Consider the following 24117-nt stretch of genomic DNA (forward strand, 5'->3'; position numbering starts at 1 on the left):
GAATGTCACTTAGATTATGTAAATATCTCATTCCTCACAGACTTTTTGTATTTTTTACTATGATGGAGATTTTTAAAAATAACTTTTTTATATTAGAATAAGTTTGTATTTATAGAAAGGTTGCAAAGGTAGTACACTATATCTCACACCTGGCTTCTCCCATTGTTAAATATCTTACATTACCAAAGGTACATTTGTCAAAACTAAGAAACTGATATTGGTACCTTACTGTTAACTAAACTCCAGACTTGATTTAGATATTACCAGTTTTTCCATTAATGTCCTTTTTTTGTTCTAGGATCCAGTCCCAATGCCACTTTGCACTTAGTGGGCATATTGCCCCAGGCCCCTCTTGTCTGATAGTTCTTCAGTCTTTTTCATGATCTTGACAGTCTTGAGACACATTGGTCAGGTATCCTGTAGAACAGGGGTCCCCAACCCCCGGGCCATGAACCAGTACCAATCCGTGGCCTATTAGGAACCGGGTTGCACAGCAGGTGAGTGGCAGGCGAGCTAGCGAAGCTTAATCTGTACTTGCAGCTGCTCCCCAGCACTAGCATCACCGCCTCAGCTCCACCTCAGATCATCAAGTGTTAGATTCTCATAGGAGCACCGATTCCTGATGCCAAAAAGGTTGGGGACCGCTGCTGTAGAATGTCTTCCAGTCTAGGGTTATGGGTTTTTGGAAAGAACACCACAGAAGCAGAATACCCCTCTCATCACATTATATGAGGGGTACGTGATGTCCTCACAACCTTCCTGATGTTAAACTTTATCACTTGGTTAAGTTGGTGCTTGCCAGTTTTCCTCATTGTAGGTTGCTACTTTTCCCTTTCTCTATTATTTGGACGCAAGTCGATAAGTCTCCCACCTTCCTGGGTGGTAGTGGAGGTGAGAATTAAGTTCTACATGTTGGAAGGGAAAGTATCTACATATTATCTGGAATTCTTCTGTAAGGAAGATTTGTCTCTACTTCATTTATTTATTTATTCAATCATTTATTTATGTCAGTGGGGATTCATGTATATTTATTTTATACTTCGGGTTATAATTGACTACGTTATTTTGTTGCTCACATTGGCCATTAGGAGCTCTTTCAGGTTGGCTCCTGTATCGCTGTGACACGCTCTCATCCTCTTTTTTTTAATCAGCTTTATCGAGATATTCACATACCATAAAATTCACTTTTAAAATGTACATACAACTCAAGGGCTTTTAGTATATTCAGAGTTGCGCACCCATTACCACTATTTAATTTTAGAACATTTTCATCACCCCCAAAAGAAACCCTGTATCCTTTAATGGTCACTCCCCATTTTCCATTTCTATGGAGTTGCATATTCTGTACATTTCATGTAAATGGAATCATATAATAGGTGATCTCTTAAGACTGGCTTTTTTCACTTACTGTTTACGAAGTTCATCCATGTTATAGCATGTAGTACTTCATTCCTTGTATTTTCCCAGCCCCGGGATCAACCATTTCTCCTAGGAGCCCTTTTACTGAAGGATATGATAGCAGTTTTTTAAATTCTGTCATTCTCTTCTCTATTTGTTTATGTCAGTATGGAATTACAGATTCCTATTTTATTTGATAGGGTATAATCCATTTGTATTATTATTTTGATGTTCAAATTGTCCCATATTTGGCCACTGACTTTTTCTCTCTGGCCCCTCCCAGGTCTACATCCGTACGCCTTCCGGTGAGGTCCAGACGGTCCTTGTCCAGGACAGCCCCCCAGCAACAGCTGCAACCACCTCTGCCACCACTTGTAGCAGCCCTGCGTCCCGTGTTCCCCATCCGAGCAGTGGGACCAGCAAAAAGCATTCAGCCACAATTCTCCGGAAAGAGCGTCCCCTGCCAAAGATTGCCCCCGCTGGGAGCATCATCAGCCTGAACGCAGCCCAGCTGGCGGCGGCAGCCCAGGCCATGCAGACCATCAACATCAATGGTGTCCAGGTCCAGGGTGTGCCCGTCACCATCACCAACACTGGCGGTGAGGGAAGGCCCCTAGGCTAGGGTGTGGGAAATGTGCCTATAGCCCCACACATGGCAACTGTGGGCCAGCCCCCAGCTCTGTAACAACAATGAGGAAACTGCTGGACACTTGCTTCATCCATTCTTAAAAAACACACCTACTTGGTCCTTACAGTAACCCTTCGAGATAGTTTAAGATGAATGTTGGCCCTACCTGACAGCTGAAGACCTTGAATATGGCTAGAAAATAAGATGTACTCAGGAAAACTCCAACTAACACACAAACACAAAGTAGTTTGGTCTAGACCAAAGACAGATGTCGAAGAGAGGTTCCGGGTAAAGAAACTTAAAGGCTTCTAGTAGGAGGAAAGGCTTGAGTTAAGGTTGGAAGGAATGGCTTGTGCTGCACTTCAGCTGAGCAGGAATATTTGGTAATATTTCTAGTGTGAAAGCAGCCTAGCAAATCTTCAAAGGAGCATCGTAACTACCTAGCAAAAATGCTTCCTCACCTTCTTTAGCTTGGTGAAGGGCCCTTTTTAGGCTAGTGGCATTTTAATACCAGCAATAGGTCAGAGACACTCCCCTGCTTTGAATGGCTTTTTGTGAGTCTTAGAGTAATTGATTTTTTTCAAAGCCCATAGAACTGTTTCCTTACTCTTATTAACAAAAATCCTTGGAGACTTTCTCAAGAGCAGTTGGTATTTAACAATGGCCTAAGGCTGGAGGAGCTTCCAGAGGAAACACTCTAGAGTGACCCAAGACAAGGCCTCCCCCCAAGTGAAATATGTGGGTGGCGTCTGAAAGCGGATGCAGCCCGTGTAGCATAGTGGTTCAGGGCATTGACTGAAGTCGGCCGCCTGACTTCAAGTCTGGGTTCTCCCACTTATTAGCTGTGTGAGCTTGATATGTTATTGAGCATCAGTTTCTTCAACTGAGAAAGGGGGATAATAATACTATTTCATAGGATTATGAAGGTTAAATGAGTTAATACATTTAAGGTCTCTAAAGTGGCATCTGGCATATAAAAGCCTTTAGAAAATATTAGCTGCTATGATTAACATCATGTGCAGAAGGGAAGAAGGGTGTCAGGCCTCCTCCTCTGCCCCTTCAGGCTTCCTCACCCCGAACCTTGCCCTACTCCTCCCCACAGGGCAGCAGCAGCTGACGGTGCAGAATGTTTCTGGAAACAACCTGACCATCAGTGGGCTGAGCCCCACCCAGATCCAGCTGCAGATGGAGCAGGCCCTGGCTGGAGAGGCCCAGCCCGGGGAGAAGCGGCGCCGCATGGCCTGCACATGCCCCAACTGCAAGGATGGGGACAAGAGGTAATGCGAGGAGAGGAGCCAGACTGCCAGCCTGGCAGGTGCCCTGTTTCCCAACCCCCTCCCTGGGACACAGACCAAGAAAGGGACACCTGGCCGCCTCACCTCTCCTGTATTCTTTGACCTGACCCCACTTCCTCTCTCCATCCTGTCTGCCCCTATCTTCTATCTTCTCCTTGCCTCCTCTTCCTTTTCCCTCTACCCCACCTTCCATTCTTAGGTCTGGAGAGCAGGGCAAGAAGAAGCACGTGTGCCATATCCCCGACTGCGGCAAGACTTTCCGGAAGACGTCCTTGCTGCGGGCCCACGTGCGCCTGCACACTGGCGAGCGGCCTTTTGTCTGCAACTGGTTCTTCTGTGGAAAGAGGTTCACGCGGAGTGACGAACTCCAGCGGCACGCCCGCACCCACACAGGTCTGCTGCCCACCCACAGAGGGCTCCTCACCCCCACCACTCCTCTGGCACTCAACACCCACACAGTCCTGGCCTTTCCCCCTACCCCCACCCATTGCCCTCAGTGGCATTGAGATTCCTGGCCCTGCCAAGGAACTGCCACACTGAGCAAGAGCTACAGACTGTCTTCTAGGGGTCCAAGACTACCCAGAAAATTCTTTCAGGCCATTCTATCACAGTGTTTTCCATAGTGATGTTTGCATTATGCAGCCTTGATGATTTTTGCCATAGCTGCATAGTTAGTTATTTAATAAGTACTGATATATATAGCGTGCCAGGCACTGGACTGCACCCTTTACAGATTACAAATTTAATCCTCATAATGACTATATGGATGGGTACTTGGAGTATACTCATTTTACTGAGACATAGAGAGGTGGTCAGGTTATGCAGTTAGTGTCTAGTGGAGCCGGGTTCAGACTTGGCTCCAAATCCACACTCCTAATCGCTACCCTATGCTGCCTTTCCTGCTATTATTTACTAAATGATTTTCCTGAAATCATTTCACTATTTTTACTTATTTATGTCCAGTCACTATCTTTTTGACATCACAAGCTTGATATTATAGTTATATGTTTTAATGCACTGGCAAATAAATACAAAACTATAAAAATGTTCATCCATCTACCACCTAAAATTGTCTCGGGTATCTCCACTGGTCCACATGTTTGAGGACAGCTTCCAGTGAGCTGACTCCTATCCTGTGACTGGAGATGGAGACACGTGACCCAAAACTCTGGCTCCTGGCCAGTGTGGTGGTTCGGGTCATGTCCAGCCTTCAGAGGCTGAATAGTAAATACTCAGAACAGCAGCAGACATAGCCTGGGTCACTGTGGTTTGGACTAAGTGTGAGCTGAGGGCTGGCAGGTCAGCATAGAATGGCGTTTTCCTGCCAGGGGGAAGATGCTGAGCCAGTGGGAGTCAAAGAGACAAAGAGCAGAAGAAAGCAGGCAATAGCTTACATGAGAAGAGTCTTGGGCACAGGGGTACAAGTACAGCATTTTAGGCAAGGGATAAGAACGGGAACAAAATAGACTAGAGACTGATGTCAAATAGGTGGTGAAGAGAAATAAGAACTGACCAAACGGTTTAGATCAGTAGATTGTAGGGAGCAAATGTGTAAGCATGAGGTAGGCAGAGCATGACGACAAGGCGACGTCAGCTTTACAGGGAACCCTGCATGCCTCACATGTGCTCCTCCTTTTTCGGGGCTGGGACAGTGTCTCCACATGGGCTCTATGAGTGACAGCCTCTCCTCTTGCCAGGTGACAAACGCTTCGAGTGTGCCCAGTGTCAGAAGCGCTTCATGAGGAGTGACCACCTCACCAAGCACTACAAGACCCACTTGGTCACGAAGAACTTGTAAGGCCAACCAAGGCAGGAAGCCCTGAAGAAGCAGTCCCCCGTCTATGTCCTGCCTGGGCCCCTGGTGGAAAAGAGGCCCATGGCTGCACCGGGCCCATCCTCACAGCCCCTCCCTCCTGCTCTGCGACTGTCCCCACAGGAAGGGGTTCTGCTGCCCCGTACTCGCCTCCTTCTGAAGCCCATTGGCTCTGCCCTGGCCCTCCTCTCACCAGACCGTGGACACTGGCCATGCCCAATGAGACGTTCTAAATCAGGACGAGTGGGAACCCTTATTTCCAAAGGAAAAACATAAATTTCACTCCGTCGAGGAGCAAAGTGAGCCCCCTCCACCCCCCAACACTGCCGGAGCCACATCATCGTGCCATGTCCCTCTCTCCTGCACCTCTTTGGCCCCCTGGCCACCTGGGACGCCCCGGTCCCTACACCAAGTACACCACTGGCATCCACTTCCAGAGGGGCTCAAGAGGTCACCTCTGCTCCACATGCCCCAGCCCTGCCACAACTCTTCTCCAGCACATTCCAACTTTCTATTTAAAAAGTAAAGCTACCCATGGACTCCCGGATCCCCCTTTTTCTATGGAAAACGTTGCCTTATACTCTATTTCAGATGATGAACACTGTGTATTGTGTGTGCTTTAAAGTTTTATTTAATTGCTCCCTTCTTCCTGTCCTTGTTACTCACCTCCCCCATGCCTGCTTTCACTTTAGGGTTTTGGGGGGCAATGATGAGCATATGAATTTTTTTCTCACTCTAGCAATTCTCTTTTCTAAATGACACAGCATTTCAACTCAAATCTGGATTCAGATAAAAATTTCACATCCTGAACCTCTCTTCCCTTTTCCCCTCATCACACCCACCCCTATCGGCCCCAGCTCTCTTCTTATGTACAGTGTATATTGTATAATAGACAATTGTGTCTACTACATGTTTAAAAACATATTGCTTGTTATTTTTGAGGCTTTTAAATTAAACAAAATTCAACTTTATTTTTAGTTGTAACTGCTTGAGGTATGTTTTATGAATTAAGTGACAGATTTGTTATCCTTTATTAACGATGTACTTTGTTGTTCAGCACTGGCTGACAAAAATTTTTTCTTGCTAATAAATTTAGTTGCCTGAGGCAAAATCTGCAACTTGGCAGTGTAGCTTCCTTTGTCTTCTACCCCAGAGAGCTCGGAGAGGGGGCTGAGAGGAGGGAACCCTGGTCTCTTAGAGTGATCCACTGGGACAATGGCGGGACCTGCTCTCCTGACCTGAAAAGGGCTGTGGCCACACAGAAGACCTTGTAGCATTGGCACGAGCCCCTAGAGCACCTGAGTGGGACCTCCAGGGGAAGAGGGGAGGTGTTCTGCTTTGTTCTCCTCTATAAGCCAGTTTTGTCTGGATCAAAGCAGGCACACACTCTGCCCAGATTCTAGTCACAGCAATGTCTTCCTTACCAGCAAGCTACTTCCTCTACTCATCTCTAACCCCTGGACAAAGGAAGGCTTTGGCCTCAGAGCCTGCTAGTAAGAAGCTTGGGAGAAAGAGCCAAAGGGGCTTGGCTTAGTCACTTCCAGAAGGCTAAAGAGTTCTGGAAAAAACAGAAAACAATTCCGAGGCCAAGATTCTTTCCTAGGGTGGAGGGCCAGGCTAGGAGCCCACCTCTGTCCAAGAGAGAACCCTGGCCACGGAGTCGGCTTTTCTTTCATCCCCTCACCCCAGCACCAGGGAGGACAGCGAGCTGATTTTGGTTTGAGCAAGTGCTGCAGATCTGAAATTTAGGTGGGGATTTTTTTTGGGGGGGGGGGATGCATAGCTATTAGAAAGGTCAGGGTTGTGATGTTATGCAGACTGAGATCAGAACTAGCTCAGTACACTGGTGGGACCTGAGAGCATCTGGGCAGAAGGGAGAGTCGGTTGTTTCTCAAGCAGAGAACAGAATGGGCTCTCAATGACAATGCCTTTTACTTGTCCTCAAAGGACACAGCCAGGGTTGCTGTTCTGTGCAGGAGTGGCAAGGCTCCTTTTGAGCTATCGATTCCCTTACTCTTTCTTTTGTCACCAGTGACCTGCATTTGCAAGCAAACAGCTTTCCCTTATAGCCAGTCCTTTCTCACATCAGCTGGAGAAATAAAAGGGAGATGGATCTTAGAGGGATCATAGTTTCTCTGTCCCTGATCACTTCTTAACGGGTAGGGAGACCCATCCTACCCTTAAGTCCTTTGGGCGATACCAGACCAACAGCTGAGTCTACCCTGGTATAGAAACCTCTTAACGAGCCCATCAGCCCTACATCTTATCGCTGTACTGGCAGGAAGAAGACAGAGATGTGTTTCTCTCTTCCTCACACGTGGATTGTGCAAGTGGAAAACGGCCATTCTGTGTTCTGAATCGGGATTGGTGGAGAGAAGGAATATTAACAAATTGACCTCTTTCTGCCACGTGTTTCCCATTGGCTTTGCTCTCAGACCCAAAGAAAAATGCTTTCATGAGAGCTGATTCCAAGTCATCTGCTTTACAATTCAAGTGCAGAAACTGACCTGACTCCTCCGCATCCTCTGGAAATGAGGGTGCCAGCCCCTAGTGAGTAGAACTGCATGCTGGCACTTGGGTTCACATGGGAGGCACTGGCCATCTCTGCCTCCAATGGGATGCCTGAGTTAGAAAAGGAGCAAGAGAATGTATTCTGCCTAGTCCAGGTGATGACATGAGGACAGGATGGAGAGACCTGGTGGCAAATTAGCCCTTATCTGCTGTAACCCATCCCTTACTTATTTTCAGGTTGCACGGGGTGGGGACTGTTAGTTCGATGCAGCCCAAGCTCACCCCAGGCCAGAGGTCTTCCCAGAATGCCTGGTTGAAAATCTGGGGGCAGGCCATCCCCAGCAGCTTGAGAATGGGGGTCATGCCATCCACGTTCCTTCCTTTGCCCCCTTCCCTCTTCAGCATCATCTGCACCACAGCCACCCCTCTCTGCCCCCTCCTGTCTGCTCAGTGATGCTCAACACAGCAGTTCTTTGATCCCAGATCCTAGGATTATAAACTGGAAAGAAAAGGGAGGCTGGGGAAGGTTCCCTCCATCCTGAAGGCAAATTCCAGGCAAAGTACCCTTAAAAAAAAAAAAAAATCATACCAGCAAACAGAACTCGGATTCCTTCAAACTGCTCAGTCCAGTTTTACAATCACCCTTTGAGGCCTCCACACTTGAGTATGATGATGGGAGCCACCTGCAGCATCTCAGGTCCCTGGACCCATCAGGGGCTCCTGGCTGATGTATGTGCCTGAGGTGGAGTCCAGGGAACCTAAGTCAGGGGGAGACACTATCTCAGGTCAGAGACCTCTTGTGACCTGACCGACATCTTTGGGGGCTGGGATGAAGCCACTAGAGGAACTACAGTAATCTCAGGGACAGATGGCAGCTGGGTTTCCTAGTGAAGGGGTCCTCAGGGAATAGAAGATACCTGGGGAGATGAAATAAAGAACAGGGGTGTGGGTGAAAAGAAAGCAAACCGCGGTGGGAAATGGCAGAGAATCAGGGCTGGAAAAGAGAGTCTAACACCTGCTCATCGGGATCCCAGGCAAGGAGAAATGAGAAATGACCACAGGGCAGGCCAAAGGCAAGGACCAACCAAGATTTCTCAATGAAACTAAGAAGCTGCCAGGTCATATCCTTTGGGCCTGCCTGGGAGCCTGCCATCAGGCCTCCTCCCTCTGCCTGTGGCCCACACTCTAATTACCAAGGCAGCCAGTGCCAGGACTGAGATGGTACCCTAGGACCTCATTCAGCCTGGGAAAGCTTATCCCTCCAGCCAACAAAGACACTCAGCCTGGCTCCTACCAGGTGCAAAAACTCCCCCAAGCCCCACTCAACCGTGCCTAGCACACAAGTACAGAGAGAGGCTTAACAAAACAGTTTATGCATAAACATAACATATTAGTATTTCCTGGCTGGCATTTTGAGAAGGGGCCAGAGAAAGTAAGTGATGTGGTCCATCTCATGAAGGAGCTTCTAATAGGGAACATGTATGAAAACTACTAGACGTATCTGGGAAGTGACCTGTTAGCACATGCAAGGATTGTGTGAGGGGTAACCATGTAACCATAGGCAGGACACTTGGGTAAGGGTCAGCCTCCTCTGTGTCCCACTGCAAGTCTCTGAGGACTATACTCAGGGCTCAGGCATCTGCTGGCAGAGCACCAAGTACCCACCCTTCTGTGTATCCTAAATTCACCCCAAGGCTGGGCCCAAAAATTCCCCAGCTTAGGGCTCCCAGCATACCCGCCTGCCATCGGCCTCCTGGAAAGTTTAGCACTGTTTCACCAGCATCATTCCCATCTTCCTAGGCCTCTCCCCTCCCCTACTGTCATCCTTAACCCGCCAGCTCCTCTTCCCTTCTCAGACAGTCTCATCCTCTCCCATGGCTTCCGGTGCCAACTTGGTGGCTCATGACACCTAAACCAGTCTCATTAGCTCAGACCTTTCCCCTAAGCTCCAGACTTGATTATCCAACCCAACAAAATGTGGATGTCCCATAAACCCTCACACTCAACAGGTCTGATATTGACTTCATCTCTCCCCCAAACCTCCTCCTCCAACATGCTCCACTTCAATGAACAGCACCACCCATGTCACCTAAAGTCATCCTGGTGAGTCGATTCTCTCCTCTCCACCCCACCCCCACCTCCACCCCATACTCAGAGACCAGGCTCTTGCTTCTGTTTAGACAACACTGCAGTGTCTTGCCCTCCCTCACCTATCATCCACTTGGTCACCAGAGCCAGGTCCAAAAACGCAATCTCTGAGCTATAATCGAAATATATAATTCAATCAAACAATTAGACTAAAAGATGATTTCAGAACATAAATGCAAAAGCAGAAGAAAACAGGCAAAGCATAGTCCCCAAACCCAAATGCAGACTTTTTGTTTCATATGGAGAAACCAGTACACTGCTGTACAATGAAATATTGCAATATATTTTCTATTCATTTAAGACTCTCAAGAAAAGATTAATAAATTTACAAAGTTGGGGAGAGGGCGGCAAGGTATTTAATAAAAAGCAGTAACAATAAAAAATTTATTTCTCTCACGCAGGCAAAACCCTTGCTGGGGTTGCAACAGTAGAGGCACAGCCAGTGGGCGTGTACGCCCCCCATCCTTTCTGAACAGCGGGGCTGCTTTATGATACAGACACCAAATCCCAGTAGGCAGAAAAGCACAACACAGCCTATTTATTATTTGCAAGACAAAGGGGAATATATAAAAAGGCAACCAGTTGCAAGCTTCCTCACTGATCATCAAGGCTGGGAGAAGCTGTTGGAATCTAGTACTTTTTCTCCCTACCTGGTCTTTAAAAAACAGGAATTAGACACTCTGGTTTGACAACAGCACAGGATAAAAAAGAATCATTGTCTAAAAGCCTGGCCCATGCCACATGCCCGATCTTCAGTAGGCATCCCCAGCCCCTGCTTACAAGCCTGGCCAGTGTTCTCACCACTCACTCCAGCAGGATTACACTGCTCCAAGTTTCCCCAATGCACCCAGCTTTTACTCATGTTGTTTCCTCTTCCTGGCAAGCCCGTTCCACTGTCCATCTGGCCAACAACTACGCATTAAGACAAATCCAATGTCTGCTCCCTTTACGAAGCCTTTCCTGACTGTTGGGCCCCTGGAGACCACTTCCTCTTTTTTGCTCTTACTTTCCTCACAGAAGTATCTGTACCTTTTCAGCTTAGAGAACTGCTTCCCCCTATAGACTACAAATCCCTGCAGGCAGGAATTGTGTCATCTTCACCTTAGTGTGCTCAGATCTAGCTCAGTACCTGGTCCAAAAGAAATCTTTAACAAATGTCTACTGAATGAATATTCAACAGTTGAACAACATGGCTTTGAACTGCATGGGTCCACTTATGCATGGATTTTTTATTTTCAATAAATACTGTTAACGTATTTTCTCTTATGATTGTAATAACATTTTCTTTTTTCTAGCTTATTTTATTGTAAGAATACAGTATACAATACATAAAACATAGAAAATAGGTGTTAATCGACTTTATGTTATCAGTAAGGTTCCAGTCAATAGTAAGCTATTGGTAGTTAAGTTTTTGAGGAGTCAAAAGTTATACATGGATTTTCAATTGTACAATACAGGGGGAGGTCAGTGGCCCTAACCCCCACATTGTTCAAGGGTCAACTGTACTGAGCTCTTGTCTTTGAAGCAAACCACTCAAATGACCCTAGTCTTGGTGCCCTAGAATCCCAGATCCGGGGTAGCCTAGCCCAGGAGTCTAATAGTGTGGACTCATTAACAAAACCGTCTGAGTTGAAGGGCACTAATTATTACTTACATAGGTTCGACTGCAGGTGGTTGGGAGAAAGGAAAGACAGCAAAGTTCATATGTGTAATGATAACTTCAACAAGAAAGTCCAGTCAACCTTCTCTCAATCATATTGATGGAGAAAAATGATGCAGCAAAAAATTCCAACCAGTGAAGAATCCATAGATCAACATCATTAAGCCTTTAGAGACATGTATTGTTTCTTTGCAGCAAATTTGTCTTCCAGATTCTATTTGACTCAAGCTACATGCACATGATAAAGGATGATAGGTATCTAATGTAGGGCTTTATGAAGCTTAGGTGTAATGCAGATACCTGGGCAAGGCAGGAAGTTCCCTTACCTGGCACAGTCCTGGGGTGCCTGCCTAGATGGCTCTTGCAGCTCCCCTTCCTGATGATGGTGGAAACCAGGACTGCAGAGAGGCCTTGACCCAAGGTTGCCCCAGCCAGGTCAAAGCTGAAAGGGCACTGGCAGGTTTCCAATTTCTCAGCCCTGTGTCCACAACCCGGAAGTGGCTTTGCACAGCCACCTGCTCTCCTGTGCCCTCAGCTATAGCTGGCATCAACCTAGGAACCAGACTTCAACTACCTGGGAAGGACAAAATGTGAAAAAGGGGAAACTCAGCAAAGATAGGGGAAGCCCAAGAGAGGTAAGGCAGTGGCAACCTTTCCATCTATGTGAACACTGGCTAGTGTGAACTCTGCTGCATCATGAAAGGGGAAGCCATGGGCAGCATGCTCTGACCCCGGGTTAAAGAAATAAGGCTGGAAAAAGGGGGTTCAGAGCTAGAAGAGGAAGATAGCTCTGGCCTAGGATGGCTTGATCCCAAATTTCCCTCTTCCACTTTCCCATTCAGCTATTTTCCTTCTCACCCTACAGTCTCTTCCTAACTCCACTGTAGCTCCCCAAGAGCACCGCCCCCCGCTCCCCGACACACTACACAGCACCTATCTGGAGTGATCACAAGTCACTTCAGCCTCTCCCACTCTCAAGCCCCAATTCCTTCCCCTAACTAGATGGCCCCTTTCTCTGTCTCCCCATCACCTTGCTTCAGGGCCTGGCCCCCAATTCCATTTTCCATTTGTCCACTAGCCTTCCCCCAGGGGATATCACCTGCACTAGGCTCACCTTCAGGCACCTACTAGAGACCAGCCTCTTAATACTGACCCCTCCCCTCACGTCCCCAGCGGCTCGTTCTCCCATCCTGGCCTGGGACGCAGCTGTCCCTATATCTTTAACAAACCTCCACGTGCGTGTTAACGGCGGTGACAGCATTTCCTTGTCTCCCTGCTCCCGCCCCCGGAGGCGCCGCTCATTGGCCGCTGTGTTCCTCTGTTCTCTCTCTAATTGGCCTCCCTCCGGAAAACTCCGACCAATGGTCTCTCAGCGTCTGTCTCCCTCCTCCGATCCTGGGCTCCCATTGGCTCCAAGAACTTAGGGTAGCTGAGCTTGGCGACTTACAAATTATTCCTTCCCCCGGGTAGAATCCCGGGTTGAGAAACTGGTTCCGAATCCAAAGGAACCCGGTGTCGCCCGACGCCGGGTCACGTGGCTGGCGGTCCGATGACGTGCGGTCTGCGGGGCGTCACCGTGACGTTTGGGCGACCGGCCGAGTGGCCCCTCTACCTTCGTTACCTGTGCGGCCGCGGTGCAGTCATGGACCTGGGACCGATGCGCAAGAGTTACCGCGGGGACCGAGAGGTGCCGTCGCCCGGCAGGGTCACCCTCAGCGGCAGGGAAACAGGCGGCCCCGAGTCATCTGCGGAGGGGAGGGAGAGTTGGCGAGGGAGCTTGGGAGTCATCTCCGCGAGAGAAAAAGAGTGTTCAAAGACAGCTAGCTGGGGAGAGGTTCTGGGGAAACCGAGATGAAGCCTGTGGTAGTGGGTAAGGGCATGGACTCTGGAGCCTGCCTGAGCTGGAATCCTGCCGGTCACGGGGTGCATCACCTTAGGCAGTTTACTTAACCTCTCTGAGACTCAGTTTCTTACCTGTGAAGTGATAGTATCTACCTCGCAGGGTTGTGTTGGACTCAAATATTTTTAAAAGGCTTAGAACAATGATAATCAGCGTATAAATGTTTGATAAATAAGTAAAACATGGGAGAAGGGGACTAACTCACGGTGAAGCGGAAAAATGCTCCTAGTTCCTTCCTACCTTCAGTCCCTCCTCTTACTTACTACTTGGAGAAGTTCTTTTTCTTTTCCCTCCTCAGGAGAGGAATCAAGAGAACTGTTTTGGAATTGGGGCCCAGAGCCTCTGGCTACATGTCAGCATTTCCGGAAATTATTGTTAAACATGGTTTTTCATTAAACCTTAGACCTACTGAATGAGAATTCACAAGGTTAGAGCCCAGAATATCTTTTTTTAAGGCTCCCCAATTGGTAAGTTTGACATCCATGACATGAAACCCTGATTCATCCATCATTAGCTCTAGGACCCATCAAGTTATGTCACCATTTTATGCCTGTCCTCACTTGTAATATGGGGCTAACAGAACGTATTTCTTGAGTACTGTTTTTTGTTACAAGGTTGTTATGAGGACTAAATGAGTATTTGAAAAATGCCTAGAGCAGTACACCGTCAGCACTCTATGTGTTTATAAAATAAAATAAAACTCTACTTTCCCAGGCGTTTGAGGAGGCTCAGCTGACCTCCCTGGATCCCATGAAGCAATTTGCTACCTGGTTCGAAGAGGCTGTTCAGTGTCCTGACATAGGAGAAGCCAACGCCATGTGTCTGGCTACCTCCACCAGGTGGGCATAGCTGTGGGCCCTTCTGTGGGTGGGTACAGATGAAGAAGGAAACTTAAGAAGCTCTCAGCTTGATGAATGACAACTTTATGGTTCTAGCTCTGTTATTAACATGCTGTATGGCCTCAGGCAAGTTACTTGTCTTCTCTAGGCCTCAGTGTCCTTACTTATAAACCAAAGATCAGACTTCATTCAGTTCCATTTCAGTGATGAAATTCAGTGCCTCATTCATCTCTGTCCTTGATGCACCCCACCCCCACACACACCCTTGCCTTTCTTACTTCCCCATCTCCCGTTTCCAGCTGCTCCTGAAGAGCTATATCTCCTGGGACCTTTCCACTAAGCTCTCTCCCTCTCTTGAAACCTAGCATGGTGCTTGTCTGCATCATTCATTTGATAATCAATCATATATCCTTGAGACATCTCAATATGGGGCTAACAGAACGTATTTCTTGAGTACTGTTTTTTGTTACAAGGTTGTTGTTATGAGGACTAAATGAGTATTTGAAAAATGCCTAGAACAGTACACTGTCAGCACTCTATGTGTTTATAAAATAAAATAAAACTCTACTTTCCCAGGCGTTTGAGGAGGCTCAGCTGACCTCCCTGGATCCCATGAAGCAATTTGCTACCTGGTTCGAAGAGGCTGTTCAGTGTCCTGACATAGGAGAAGCCAACGCCATGTGTCTGGCTACCTCCACCAGGTGGGCATAGCTGTGGGCCCTTCTGTGGGTGGGTACAGATGAAGAAGGAAACTTAAGAAGCTCTCAGCTTGATGAATGACAACTTTATGGTTCTAGCTCTGTTATTAACATGCTGTATGGCCTCAGGCAAGTTACTTGTCTTCTCTAGGCCTCAGTGTCCTTACTTATAAACCAAAGATCAGACTTCATTCAGTTCCATTTCAGTGATGAAATTCAGTGCCTCATTCATCTCTGTCCTTGATGCACCCCACCCCCACACACACCCTTGCCTTTCTTACTTCCCCATCTCCCGTTTCCAGCTGCTCCTGAAGAGCTATATCTCCTGGGACCTTTCCACTAAGCTCTCTCCCTCTCTTGAAACCTAGCATGGTGCTTGTCTGCATCATTCATTTGATAATCAATCATATATCCTTGAGACATCTCTTGTATTAGCCTCTTATCTGACTCTTCTTGTCCACCCTCACGAAAATGTAAGGTCTTGAAGGCAGGCTCTTGTGCTGTGCCCTAGGTATCCATCCCCAAGAGCCCTGAGCAGAGGCTCTGATATAACTACATGTTCTGTGATCCCTAAGCACCGGCTGTTTGCATGATTATTGGTTGCTGTCCTTAGAGCCTTGTTACTTTGATAGGGCTGCCATAACAAAATACCGCTGACTGTGTGGCTTAAACAACCAAATTTTATCACAGTTCTGAAGCTAGAAGTCCAAGATCAGGGTGCTGGCAGAGTTGATTATGAGGCTTCTCTTCATGGCTTGCAGATGGCTGCCTTTTTGCTGGGTCCTCACGTAGGCTTTCTTTTGTTTGTGCAGGGAGAGAGTGAGCGAGAGCTCATTGATGTCTTTTCCTCTTCTTATAAGGACACCAGTCCTTTTGGATTAGAGTCTCATCCTTATGGCCTTATTTAACCTCACTTACTTCCCTAAAGGCTCTTGTCTCCAAATACATCGGAGGTTAGAGCTTCAACATAGAATTTTCAGTCCCGAACAGGGCCCCAGGCATCAGAGTTATGTTGTACCTCTGGGACAAATCCCCAGGGGCAAGTGGGAATGGGTGGCTTGAGTGCCAGTGCAGAATAAGGGGACACAGCTGTAGCAGTGCTCATCCTGTGGGGAGGGACAGCAGCGAAGACATTGAAACGGGCTCTGACCACGGCACTCTGATCTTTGTTGCAGAGATGGGAAGCCCTCTGCCCGCATGGTGCTGCTGAAGGGCTTTGGCAAGGATGGCTTCCGCTTCTTCACTAACTTTGACAGTCGAAAGGGAAAAGAGCTGGTGAGGGTTCACAGTAAATTTTTCCCAGGCCTGCAGAGTCCAACCCTTGCTTCTTCAGTCACCTTTGCATACCACCCCCCCACCCCACCCATTTTCCATCCGTGCTCAGGCTCTGCCCTGCCTGTGGTCCTTTGCACTTGCCATTCTCTTTGCTGTGAATGACTGCTCTCTCCAGCTACCCCCATCTGTCATTTGTTTACCTGAGTAACTCCTGTCCCTTTGGTCTCAGCCCCAGTGTAAAAAAAGCCCCAGGTTCTCCTCAGGAAGGCCTTCCTCAACTCCTACACTGAATCAGCCACTCGTGCTCTTTGCTGCCATTATAACTTGCAACTTTCCTGTCTGCCATTTTTTAAATTTCTAACTGCATTTATTTATGTGATTATATAATTAATGTTTGTGTCCTCTGCTAAATGGTAAGCTTTGTGAGGGCAGAGGCTGCATCTGTTTTATCTCTGTTATACCCCTGGGACCTCTCCCAGTGTCAAGCCCAGAGTTGGCACTTCATATGCATTCATTTCATATCTCCAGATGAGTAACCCTGAGTCCACGCTAGCCAAACATGCATTTCTGGGGACTTGCAAATCCATGGGTTTGAGAAATGGCAAGCCTCGTTCACTTCAGAGTCCAAATGGCTTAGGTTTCCAACACAGCTCTGCCACTTGCTGTGTGAACTTGGGCATGTTACTAAACCTCTCAGTGCCTGTCTTCACACCTGTAAAAGGAGGCCTGCCTACCTTTGAGGATTTAAATGAGATGTTATACTGAATGCATTTCCTGTGGGCCTGCACGCCGCAGACTTCCTGCCTTACCCAGGCATCCTCCCTGCTGTCCTGATGACTGTCTTTGGATTCTCTTTCATTTTCAGGACTCTAATCCCTTTGCTTCCCTTGTCTTCTACTGGGAGCCCCTAAACCGTCAGGTGAGTGAGCATTCCCAGAACAGCTTGGAGTGGCCTGGATTGGGAGGGGCCTGAGTTTATAGATGAGCCCAGTGGAGGTCCCAGGGTTGGGCAAACATCCCCCCTCTCAAATAGCTCTCAGTTAGCTGGTGTAGTAGCAGCCGACAGTTGTAGGGCAGTGGATAAGGAGAAGATGGAGAGTAATGGGGCCTGTGCTGGTACGGAGGGTCAGTGACATTGAATGCCATGTAGCCAGGGCCATCTCTGAGCAGGTCCGTGTGGAGGGCCCTGTGAAGAAGCTGCCGGAGGAGGAGGCCACGTGCTACTTCCACTCCCGCCCCAAGAGCAGCCAGATTGGGGCTGTGGTCAGTCACCAGAGTTCTGTGATCCCCAGCCGGGAGGTGAGTGGGGCTCCCTTTGAGTCGTCCGGGTGATGAGGGCCTGGGCTTATCCCCGGAGGCTGTCTCCAGGGGATGCCAGGGCCCTCTCACTCCAACAAAGTTACAAGAATGGTCTCCCTGGGAGAATGGGATAGAGAGCAGGGATACAGGCTTCTTGTGTCTGTCTGACCCTCTAGTTGGACTGTGCTCTTGGAGGACAGAGGTCAGCCTGCCTTTCTCACCTGTGTCCCCAGCACCTGGCACAGAGCACATGCTCAGCAAGTGGTTATTAAATGAATTATTGACTAGGTCTGGCCCTTCCTCCATCTCCTTCCCCTGGACAGTATCTGAGAAAGAAAAATGAGGAACTGGAGAAGCTCTACCAGGAACAAGAGGTGCCGAAGCCGAAATACTGGTGAGTGATACCTGGTAATCCTCTAGAAAGGGACATCAGGACCCTGGTGTTTACTTGAAGTCACCCTGTCTATGGAATTATGATCTACTCCTCCCTGTGAACCCTCATTAGATAGATCCCAGCAAATTTCTTCGGGGGTCCTTGGGGTGACAGTGGGGGTGGGGGTGACAGCTGGAAAAATGCACAGAGCACTGAAACCTCTGCTTCTTTTTGTAGGGGTGGCTACATCCTGTACCCACAGGTGATAGAGTTCTGGCAAGGCCAAACCAACCGCCTGCACGACCGGATCGTCTTTCGGCGGGGCCTCCCGACTGGAGACTCTCCTTTGGGGCCCATGACCCACCGCGGGGAGGGAGATTGGCTTTTTGAGAGACTTGCACCCTGACTCCCAATCCGCCAGTGCCTGCTGGAGTTGGGGCTGGGTGCTGGGAGAGGGTGTGGAATCGGGAGCCGGGCCCTTCTAAACTCAACCCATATTCCTCCCCACCCCTTATATTCAGGGCTCTTCAGGGTTCATCCTCCAAGTTCTCTCTACTCAGTTGGCTCTCAATTAGCTGTCTAGTGACGTGTACTGGTGGCATGGGGAATCACAAATGGAAAATAATCCCATAATTATGTTCTTGATTTTGACAATAATGTATTGGAATAGCTCCCTCTAGGGGTAGCAGCTGGCGTGATTCCCTTTTCTAGTGACAGTGTGGGTCCCTAGCAGTCCTGTCTGACCAGGCTACTGAGTCATACTGGCCAAAGCTGATTGGTCCCAGCACAAGTACCTGAGCCAATATAGCCAATCAGTTTTTCTTGTCAATGATTTGAAATGAAGAGCCCCAGAGCAAGGGAGTCATTGTAGCTAAGTCATTCATTAATGGCAGCCAAGAAGCAACAGCCTGTGGCTACTGCTCTTGCAACTCCCTGAGCGGCCCTGGACCCCTCCTTCCTACAACAAGGCTGTGCAATGCCTCCTCCTGCCTCAAACACCTACTGTCTCTAAAATAGCAGAATCAAATTCTGTTGCTTACAAATAAAAGAACCTTAACTAATTCATTTATTAATAGATATTTTTGTAGCACTTACCCTGCTGATAGCTACTTTTCATTATCTGAAGCACAGTAATGTGAAAAAAGAGATTAAATTTATTCTGTGTAGCTCCAAAGGACACATGAGTGGAGATTACACAGAAATAGATTTAACCTCAATATGGGGAGAGATTTCAAGCAATCAAGGCTGCCTGTGATAGAGTGGGCTACCTGTTAGGTAGTGAGTGTTCTCTTACTAGAAGTATTCAATCCCAGTCAGGAGTTTTGTAGAAGGGATTCATGTGCTGGTACCTACGGGCCAGAAAGATTTTAATCAGACTTTACTTTCCATATTTGTTTATAAGCAGTATTCATTTTACTTTCCAGGTATAAAATTAAATTATTAAGATTATGACTGTGACTGCTCACACATCCCCTTCCCCTATTCCCTACCGCTACTGATGATGACTCCAACATCACTCGTTTTCATTCTTGCTGGAATTACCTGGGGATCTTTAAAAATCCTAATGCCTGGATCTCACTGTTAGAGATGATTTGATCAGTCTGAGTGTAGCCTGGGATTTGGGAAATTTTAAAACTCCCCAGGGAACTCTGTGCAGCCAAGGTTGAGAACTTCTAGTCTAGATCCTTGCTACTCCCAGTGTGGTCCTCAGGCTGGAGGTGTCAGAATCACCTGGGAGCCCACCCCAGACCCACTGAATCTTACCCTGCTTTCAACAGGACTCCCCAGGTGACTGGATGCACTGGCCTCAACCTCTAAACCAAAGGCCTCCCACCCTTAAGATTGGATCCTTCAGTAAATCTTAGCTGAGGCTCATGTTGAACTGTATTTGCTTTTCTTCAACACAAGTCTGATGACCAGAGACAGCCTGGATGGGTGGCCTGCAGACTGTGGAGAGGAGCCAGACCAAGTAAATGTTTGCTGTGGCTAAGCCGGGATCAGAGAACTGACTATTATTTGTGCATGTTGACATTGAACTTGCCACTCTAAACTGCATGTTGGTCGGGTGCTTCAGCGTCTGTTATTGACTTTGTGGCTTCCCCAAGGCCCGCCCTCTTGGTGTTGATCCCCCGCTTATGCCTGAGTGCAGGAAGGCATGAAGCTAACCCTGAGGCCACCTACAGGAAAGAAGCCTTTCCCTCCTTTGTCCTGTTTGTGTTACAGGGAGCTGTGTATCCTCCAGCTTTGAGCTTGGTCTCAGCTGTTCCCTTCCTATTCTTTGTCCGACAATCATTCTGCCAAGTCTGTAATAAAAACTCATCAAATGTGCGTGATGTTTATGTTAAATCTGGCTTGGTCTCTCCCTGCTCCACTCCCGCACCCACTTCTGCGGGACCAAGAAGGGGAGTTGGGGATTTTAAGCAACTCTCCTCCCACCGCGCTTCTCCTCTCTTGGGAGGTTGGCATCCAGCAGGGGGAGCCCGTCACCCAGGGCTGGCTCCTTCCGGGAGGCACAGGCCAGTTCTAAGCCATTCATGCCTCCCCCTTCCCCCCATTGGGTCGTGTCCCAGTGAAACTGTGGTCGATAACCCGTAGCCTCTCCCAGCTCCTGCACATATTTGCACTCTCGGTTCCTCCTCCTCTGGCCACATGAAAAACGTGCAGCTGACTGGGCTCTGACTCCCTGGGCAGCCAGATCTCCCTTGGCCTTTGGTACCCACCCCATCTCTTCCTCACCCCCATACACCAATACCCAGCTTAGGGGTATCCATGGAGTTTTCCTGGATGATTCCTGTAGACATTACTTTGGGTCTGTGGATTAGGATCGCATGCATGGGGCAGAGAGGCCCGCAGACCCTCTCACCTAAGAGGAATAATGGTGGCAATGCGGTGCCAGTATTAGGTCATGCATTAGGATAGCATTAGGCTACGGGTAGTGTCCCTGGCCCAGGGCTCAGCGTCATTCTTCACCTTAGCCAAAAGGAAGCTCAAAATGGGCTGAAGTGGGAGGTCTCTACAGTCTGGAGTCTCAGGGTACACTCAGCCACAAAGCTGGTAGGCTATCTCCCGTTGGTCCCGGAGTCTGCAGCCCCCTCAAATGGTGCTCACCTCCCAGGATCCCACGATCCAGACCTTGCCCCTTCTCACCCCACCTCCCCTTCAGCAGAAGGCAACTGTTCCTTTCTTTGTCCTGAACCTCAGTTTCCCATCCCCCAAGCAGATGAAAATCAAGAGTGAAAGGAGCTGTGTGGTGTAGTGGTCACGTAGGCAGGCCAGCTCTGGCTTCAATCCCAACTCTGCCACCTCGGGAGAGTGACTTAACTCTAAGCCTCAGGGAACTCACCTGGAAAATGGGGATAATGATAGCCCCTGTCTTGGGGAATGAGAGGATTAAGTGAGGAACCTCAGGGAGTACTTGCTACAGGGCCTGGCCCGTTGCAAATCCTCTATAAATGTCAGCTATTAACAATGGGTAGGGCTGGAGTATGGGAAAACTCTGCTACTCCATGGGAGGCTTTGTGGACTGAGTAATAATTGGTGGAACCCTAGAAAGTTCCATGTGATGGAGGCGGGGGGTGCGGATAAGGGAAAAAGAAGCTTTCTTCCCTCTCTCCAGCTCCTGTCTCCCTCACTCATCCTCAGAGCTCCCCTGGCCTGGGCGAGGCCACCTAACAAAGGCCCCCTTGTACAGTCTGTTTGTTCTGGTAATAAATTTCCCAAGCAGCGCTCCCTAGGGTGGGGTGGGGTGGCCCAGCAGCCTCCAAGAGCTGACCTGGAAGCTGTCAGACCACATTGTTCAGTCACCACCTTAGTCTCTCTTTGTTCCCAACATAAGCTCCAGAGATTTAGCCAACTTTTTCCAGTTCCCAGCTCCTGGGGCTTGAGAAAGATCTGGACCTAAGGGCATAGGGAGCACACTCTCTCCTCTTCCTTAAACAGAAGTCTAGGCTATGTGGAGTTCCTTAATAAAGGAGAGAGGGAAGGAAACCAATGTTCGCTGAGCACCTGCTACAGGACTACTTACGGGCCACTTAATATTGAGCACTCCCTGTGAAACAGGTATCATTACAGCCCCTTTTAGAGAAGACAAAACTGAGGTTCAGAGGAGGATTTTTTTTTTAATGTTGCCCATATCATCCAGCTATTTCGAGGTGGAACCAGGATGTGAATCCTGATCCATACTCTTAGAGCCTCTGGTGGCCTCTCTGTTGGTCAGAACAACTGACCACTGAGGTATCACTAGCTCCTTCCTTCACTCTCTCCATCCCCAGATGCTAAGGGTGGCTTGGTGGTAAAATTAGTGTCCCAGTTACTACTATGATACCTGGAGACCCTTCCTGAAGCTTGAAAGAAAGGGTTTGAGCACTGAGTTCCACTTTAGTTACATGAAGGGAGATAAAGGCATGAAAAACAGTCATCTCAATAAATGTAAGACGAGAGTATAAATAGGTTCTCTGCTTTTACAGCATCGTTTATTACAAAGAAAGAAACCTACAATTATTTTTTTAAACAAAATTCAAGGCTCCAGGACTCATCTCCGGGGCTGATCCATCTTAAATATGAGTAGGGAAGGAGAAAAGAGAACTGGCTGCTTTAGCTCCTACTAGAGCTTCCTCACCCCCTCCCCTAATTTGGACCCGTGGGGTCCCTAACCTAGCCTTCTGCGGCATCCCCAGGGAATAACAGGTTCCTCAACCCCCTGGAGAAAAAGTTCTAGGAAGTTTCCCAGTTGTGTTAAGAGGTGAAATCAAGTTCAGTCCCCCTCCCACTCCGGGAAACCAGTCCCCTGTCACATGGCTTCTGGAAAATGCTCTCAGAATTAGTCCAAGAAACAGTCACAGGTAGAAAAAGTAGAGGGAGCAGCAATTCAGACTCACCCTTGACCCTGTGCCCTGGGAGGAGGTGAAGTAGGTCTTCTTCTCTCTATTTCTTGCCATGTCCACCTCCCTGCTGGCCCTGCCACTGCTGCATGGAGGGCTGTTCTTCCTGGGTGAGACTTTTTATCCTTGAACTAAGAGTGCCTTTGTATGTGATGGGGAGGGTGGGAGAACCCTGGGATCTCCCAGGCCTTCCAGAAAGCTGAGACACATAAATACAAATCTAAAATGGACATTTCCTGCCAGCAGGTATCAGCTGTCCCCATGGCTTCGGCTGTGGTCGAGGGGGCCAGTGTGGCAAGCTCCTGTCTCAGATCTGGCTGATGGCAGGGAGTGGGGAAGTGCTAGCATCCTTCTAGGCCCCCTTCACTGTCCTTTGTCCTCCCTGTCATCAAAGAGGTTGGGGTTCTCTGCCAGCGTGGCTCGGACTTTTTTCTTTTCCTTGAAGCGGCCGGAATTGGAGACCTTGACGTGCTTGCCCTTTGTGCTCTTGTCCACAATCTTCTCCAGGCGGGTGTTAAAGTCACTGTCGGGGACCCCGCCCTCAGGCCGCGGGGACTCTGAGCTGCCCTCTGTTTGGGCATAGGTGTCAGGGATCTCATACAGCACCTTGGGGGTGGATTTCTTTTTCCGGAGGAAGGTCAGCTTCCACCAACCAACTTCAGTCATGGCGCTCCCTGAGCCAAAGACGGGCTTTCTGCAGGAGCTGGGTGGGGAGAGAAAGGGGTTAGTGGGGAGGAAAGGGAGTACCTTGGAGCAGCCCTCTCTAGACTCTTATTTATGGGCTGTTGTAATAGCCCAGTCCTGAGAATTGAAGTTAGGGCAGAGTGAACCCAGGATTCAGGTAAGTGATGCAATGCATTTGGAGAGTATGAGAAGATAGAGGGTCTGGGGAAGTGACGGCCAAGTACACATTGAAAGGGAAGTCATCTGAGCCAGGCAGAGGTGACAGTGGGGGCAAAACCACCCACCATTGCCATGCAGCTTTGAGATTCTAGGTCCCCAAGGGCTACAGGAAGGTAAACAGTTTGCCCAGGTCGCATAGCACCCAGGCCCTTGACACTGTTTGAGCAGATGGTCAACTGGTATCAGACGGACAGAAACATCCTGTACATTTTTCTTGGAATTCGTTATAGAATTAAATGGGATAGAGATGTTTGGAGTAATCTGGACTTCCGGTGGTGACCATCAGGACTGAAGGGGCTGCTGGGCTTTCTCTAAGGGAGAACCTCAGGCTGGGAGCAGGAAGTCCTGGGGACTGTTCCGGCCTCGTGACTTCTGACAAGTTACTTCTCTGGACCTCAGTGTCCTCATCCGTCCCTTCCAGCCCTAACATTTAGCTCTGACATTAATGCCTGCCCACAGAGGTAGACATTACCAAAGTATGACTTACGATAATGGTA

The 24117-nt window shown here is 48.5% G+C and overlaps 3 protein-coding genes and 1 long non-coding RNA gene across 6 annotated transcripts in view; 2 read left to right on the forward strand and 2 right to left on the reverse strand.

Moving 5' to 3' along the window:
• SP2 (Sp2 transcription factor) overlaps nucleotides 1-6252 on the forward strand; it is a 24039-nt gene extending 17787 nt beyond the window's left edge. The window contains exons 4-7 of the mRNA XM_006924745.2: nucleotides 1682-1997; nucleotides 3129-3303; nucleotides 3521-3714; nucleotides 5019-6252. Coding sequence (XP_006924807.1) covers nucleotides 1682-1997; nucleotides 3129-3303; nucleotides 3521-3714; nucleotides 5019-5119 — 786 coding nt within the window. The 3' untranslated portion in view covers nucleotides 5120-6252. The remainder of the gene's footprint in view (nucleotides 1-1681; nucleotides 1998-3128; nucleotides 3304-3520; nucleotides 3715-5018) is intronic.
• The window catches only part of LOC107196601, a 29606-nt gene extending 16845 nt beyond the window's left edge, over nucleotides 1-12761 (reverse strand). Inside the window, exons 1-2 of one of the 3 annotated variants that reach the window (XR_001518057.2) lie at nucleotides 12683-12761; nucleotides 11780-12027 (exon numbers count right to left, since the gene is read on the reverse strand). This is a non-coding gene — a long non-coding RNA (uncharacterized LOC107196601). Of the gene's footprint in view, nucleotides 1-11779; nucleotides 12028-12567 lie in introns of all 3 variants that reach the window. The other 2 variants (XR_001518058.2, XR_001518056.2) reach the window with 2 other exon arrangements.
• Nucleotides 12762-12886: 125 nt separating this feature from the next.
• On the forward strand, nucleotides 12887-18902 carry PNPO (pyridoxamine 5'-phosphate oxidase). The gene is made up of 7 exons (XM_006924746.3): nucleotides 12887-13140; nucleotides 14068-14192; nucleotides 16066-16165; nucleotides 17031-17084; nucleotides 17336-17464; nucleotides 17788-17858; nucleotides 18075-18902. The coding sequence occupies exons 1-7, from the start codon at nucleotides 13003-13005 to the stop codon at nucleotides 18241-18243; spliced, it is 786 nt and encodes a 261-aa protein (XP_006924808.1). The 5' UTR covers nucleotides 12887-13002; the 3' UTR covers nucleotides 18244-18902.
• Nucleotides 18903-22366: 3464 nt separating this feature from the next.
• On the reverse strand, nucleotides 22367-23412 carry PRR15L (proline rich 15 like). The gene has a single exon (XM_025041846.1). It carries the CDS (start codon nucleotides 23381-23383, stop codon nucleotides 23081-23083), a length of 303 nt encoding a protein of 100 aa, XP_024897614.1. The 5' UTR covers nucleotides 23384-23412; the 3' UTR covers nucleotides 22367-23080.
• Nucleotides 23413-24117: the final 705 nt, after the last annotated feature.

Source organism: Pteropus alecto, unplaced genomic scaffold (genome assembly GCF_000325575.1).
Source record: "Pteropus alecto unplaced genomic scaffold, ASM32557v1 scaffold98, whole genome shotgun sequence".
NCBI lineage: Eukaryota > Metazoa > Chordata > Mammalia > Chiroptera > Pteropodidae > Pteropus > Pteropus alecto.

Excerpts from the sequence above, each read along its gene's own strand:
- PNPO (XM_006924746.3), top strand. The coding sequence starts at position 13,003 with ATGACGTGCGGTCTGCGGGGCGTCACCGTGACGTTTGGGCGACCGGCC. Across the intron at positions 14,193-16,065 it reads TGTCTGGCTACCTCCACCAG|AGATGGGAAGCCCTCTGCCC; the intron begins GTGGGCATAGCT and ends TCTTTGTTGCAG. Across the intron at positions 17,465-17,787 it reads CTGTGATCCCCAGCCGGGAG|TATCTGAGAAAGAAAAATGA; the intron begins GTGAGTGGGGCT and ends TCCCCTGGACAG.
- PRR15L (XM_025041846.1), bottom strand. The coding sequence starts at position 23,383 with ATGACTGAAGTTGGTTGGTGGAAGCTGACCTTCCTCCGGAAAAAGAAA.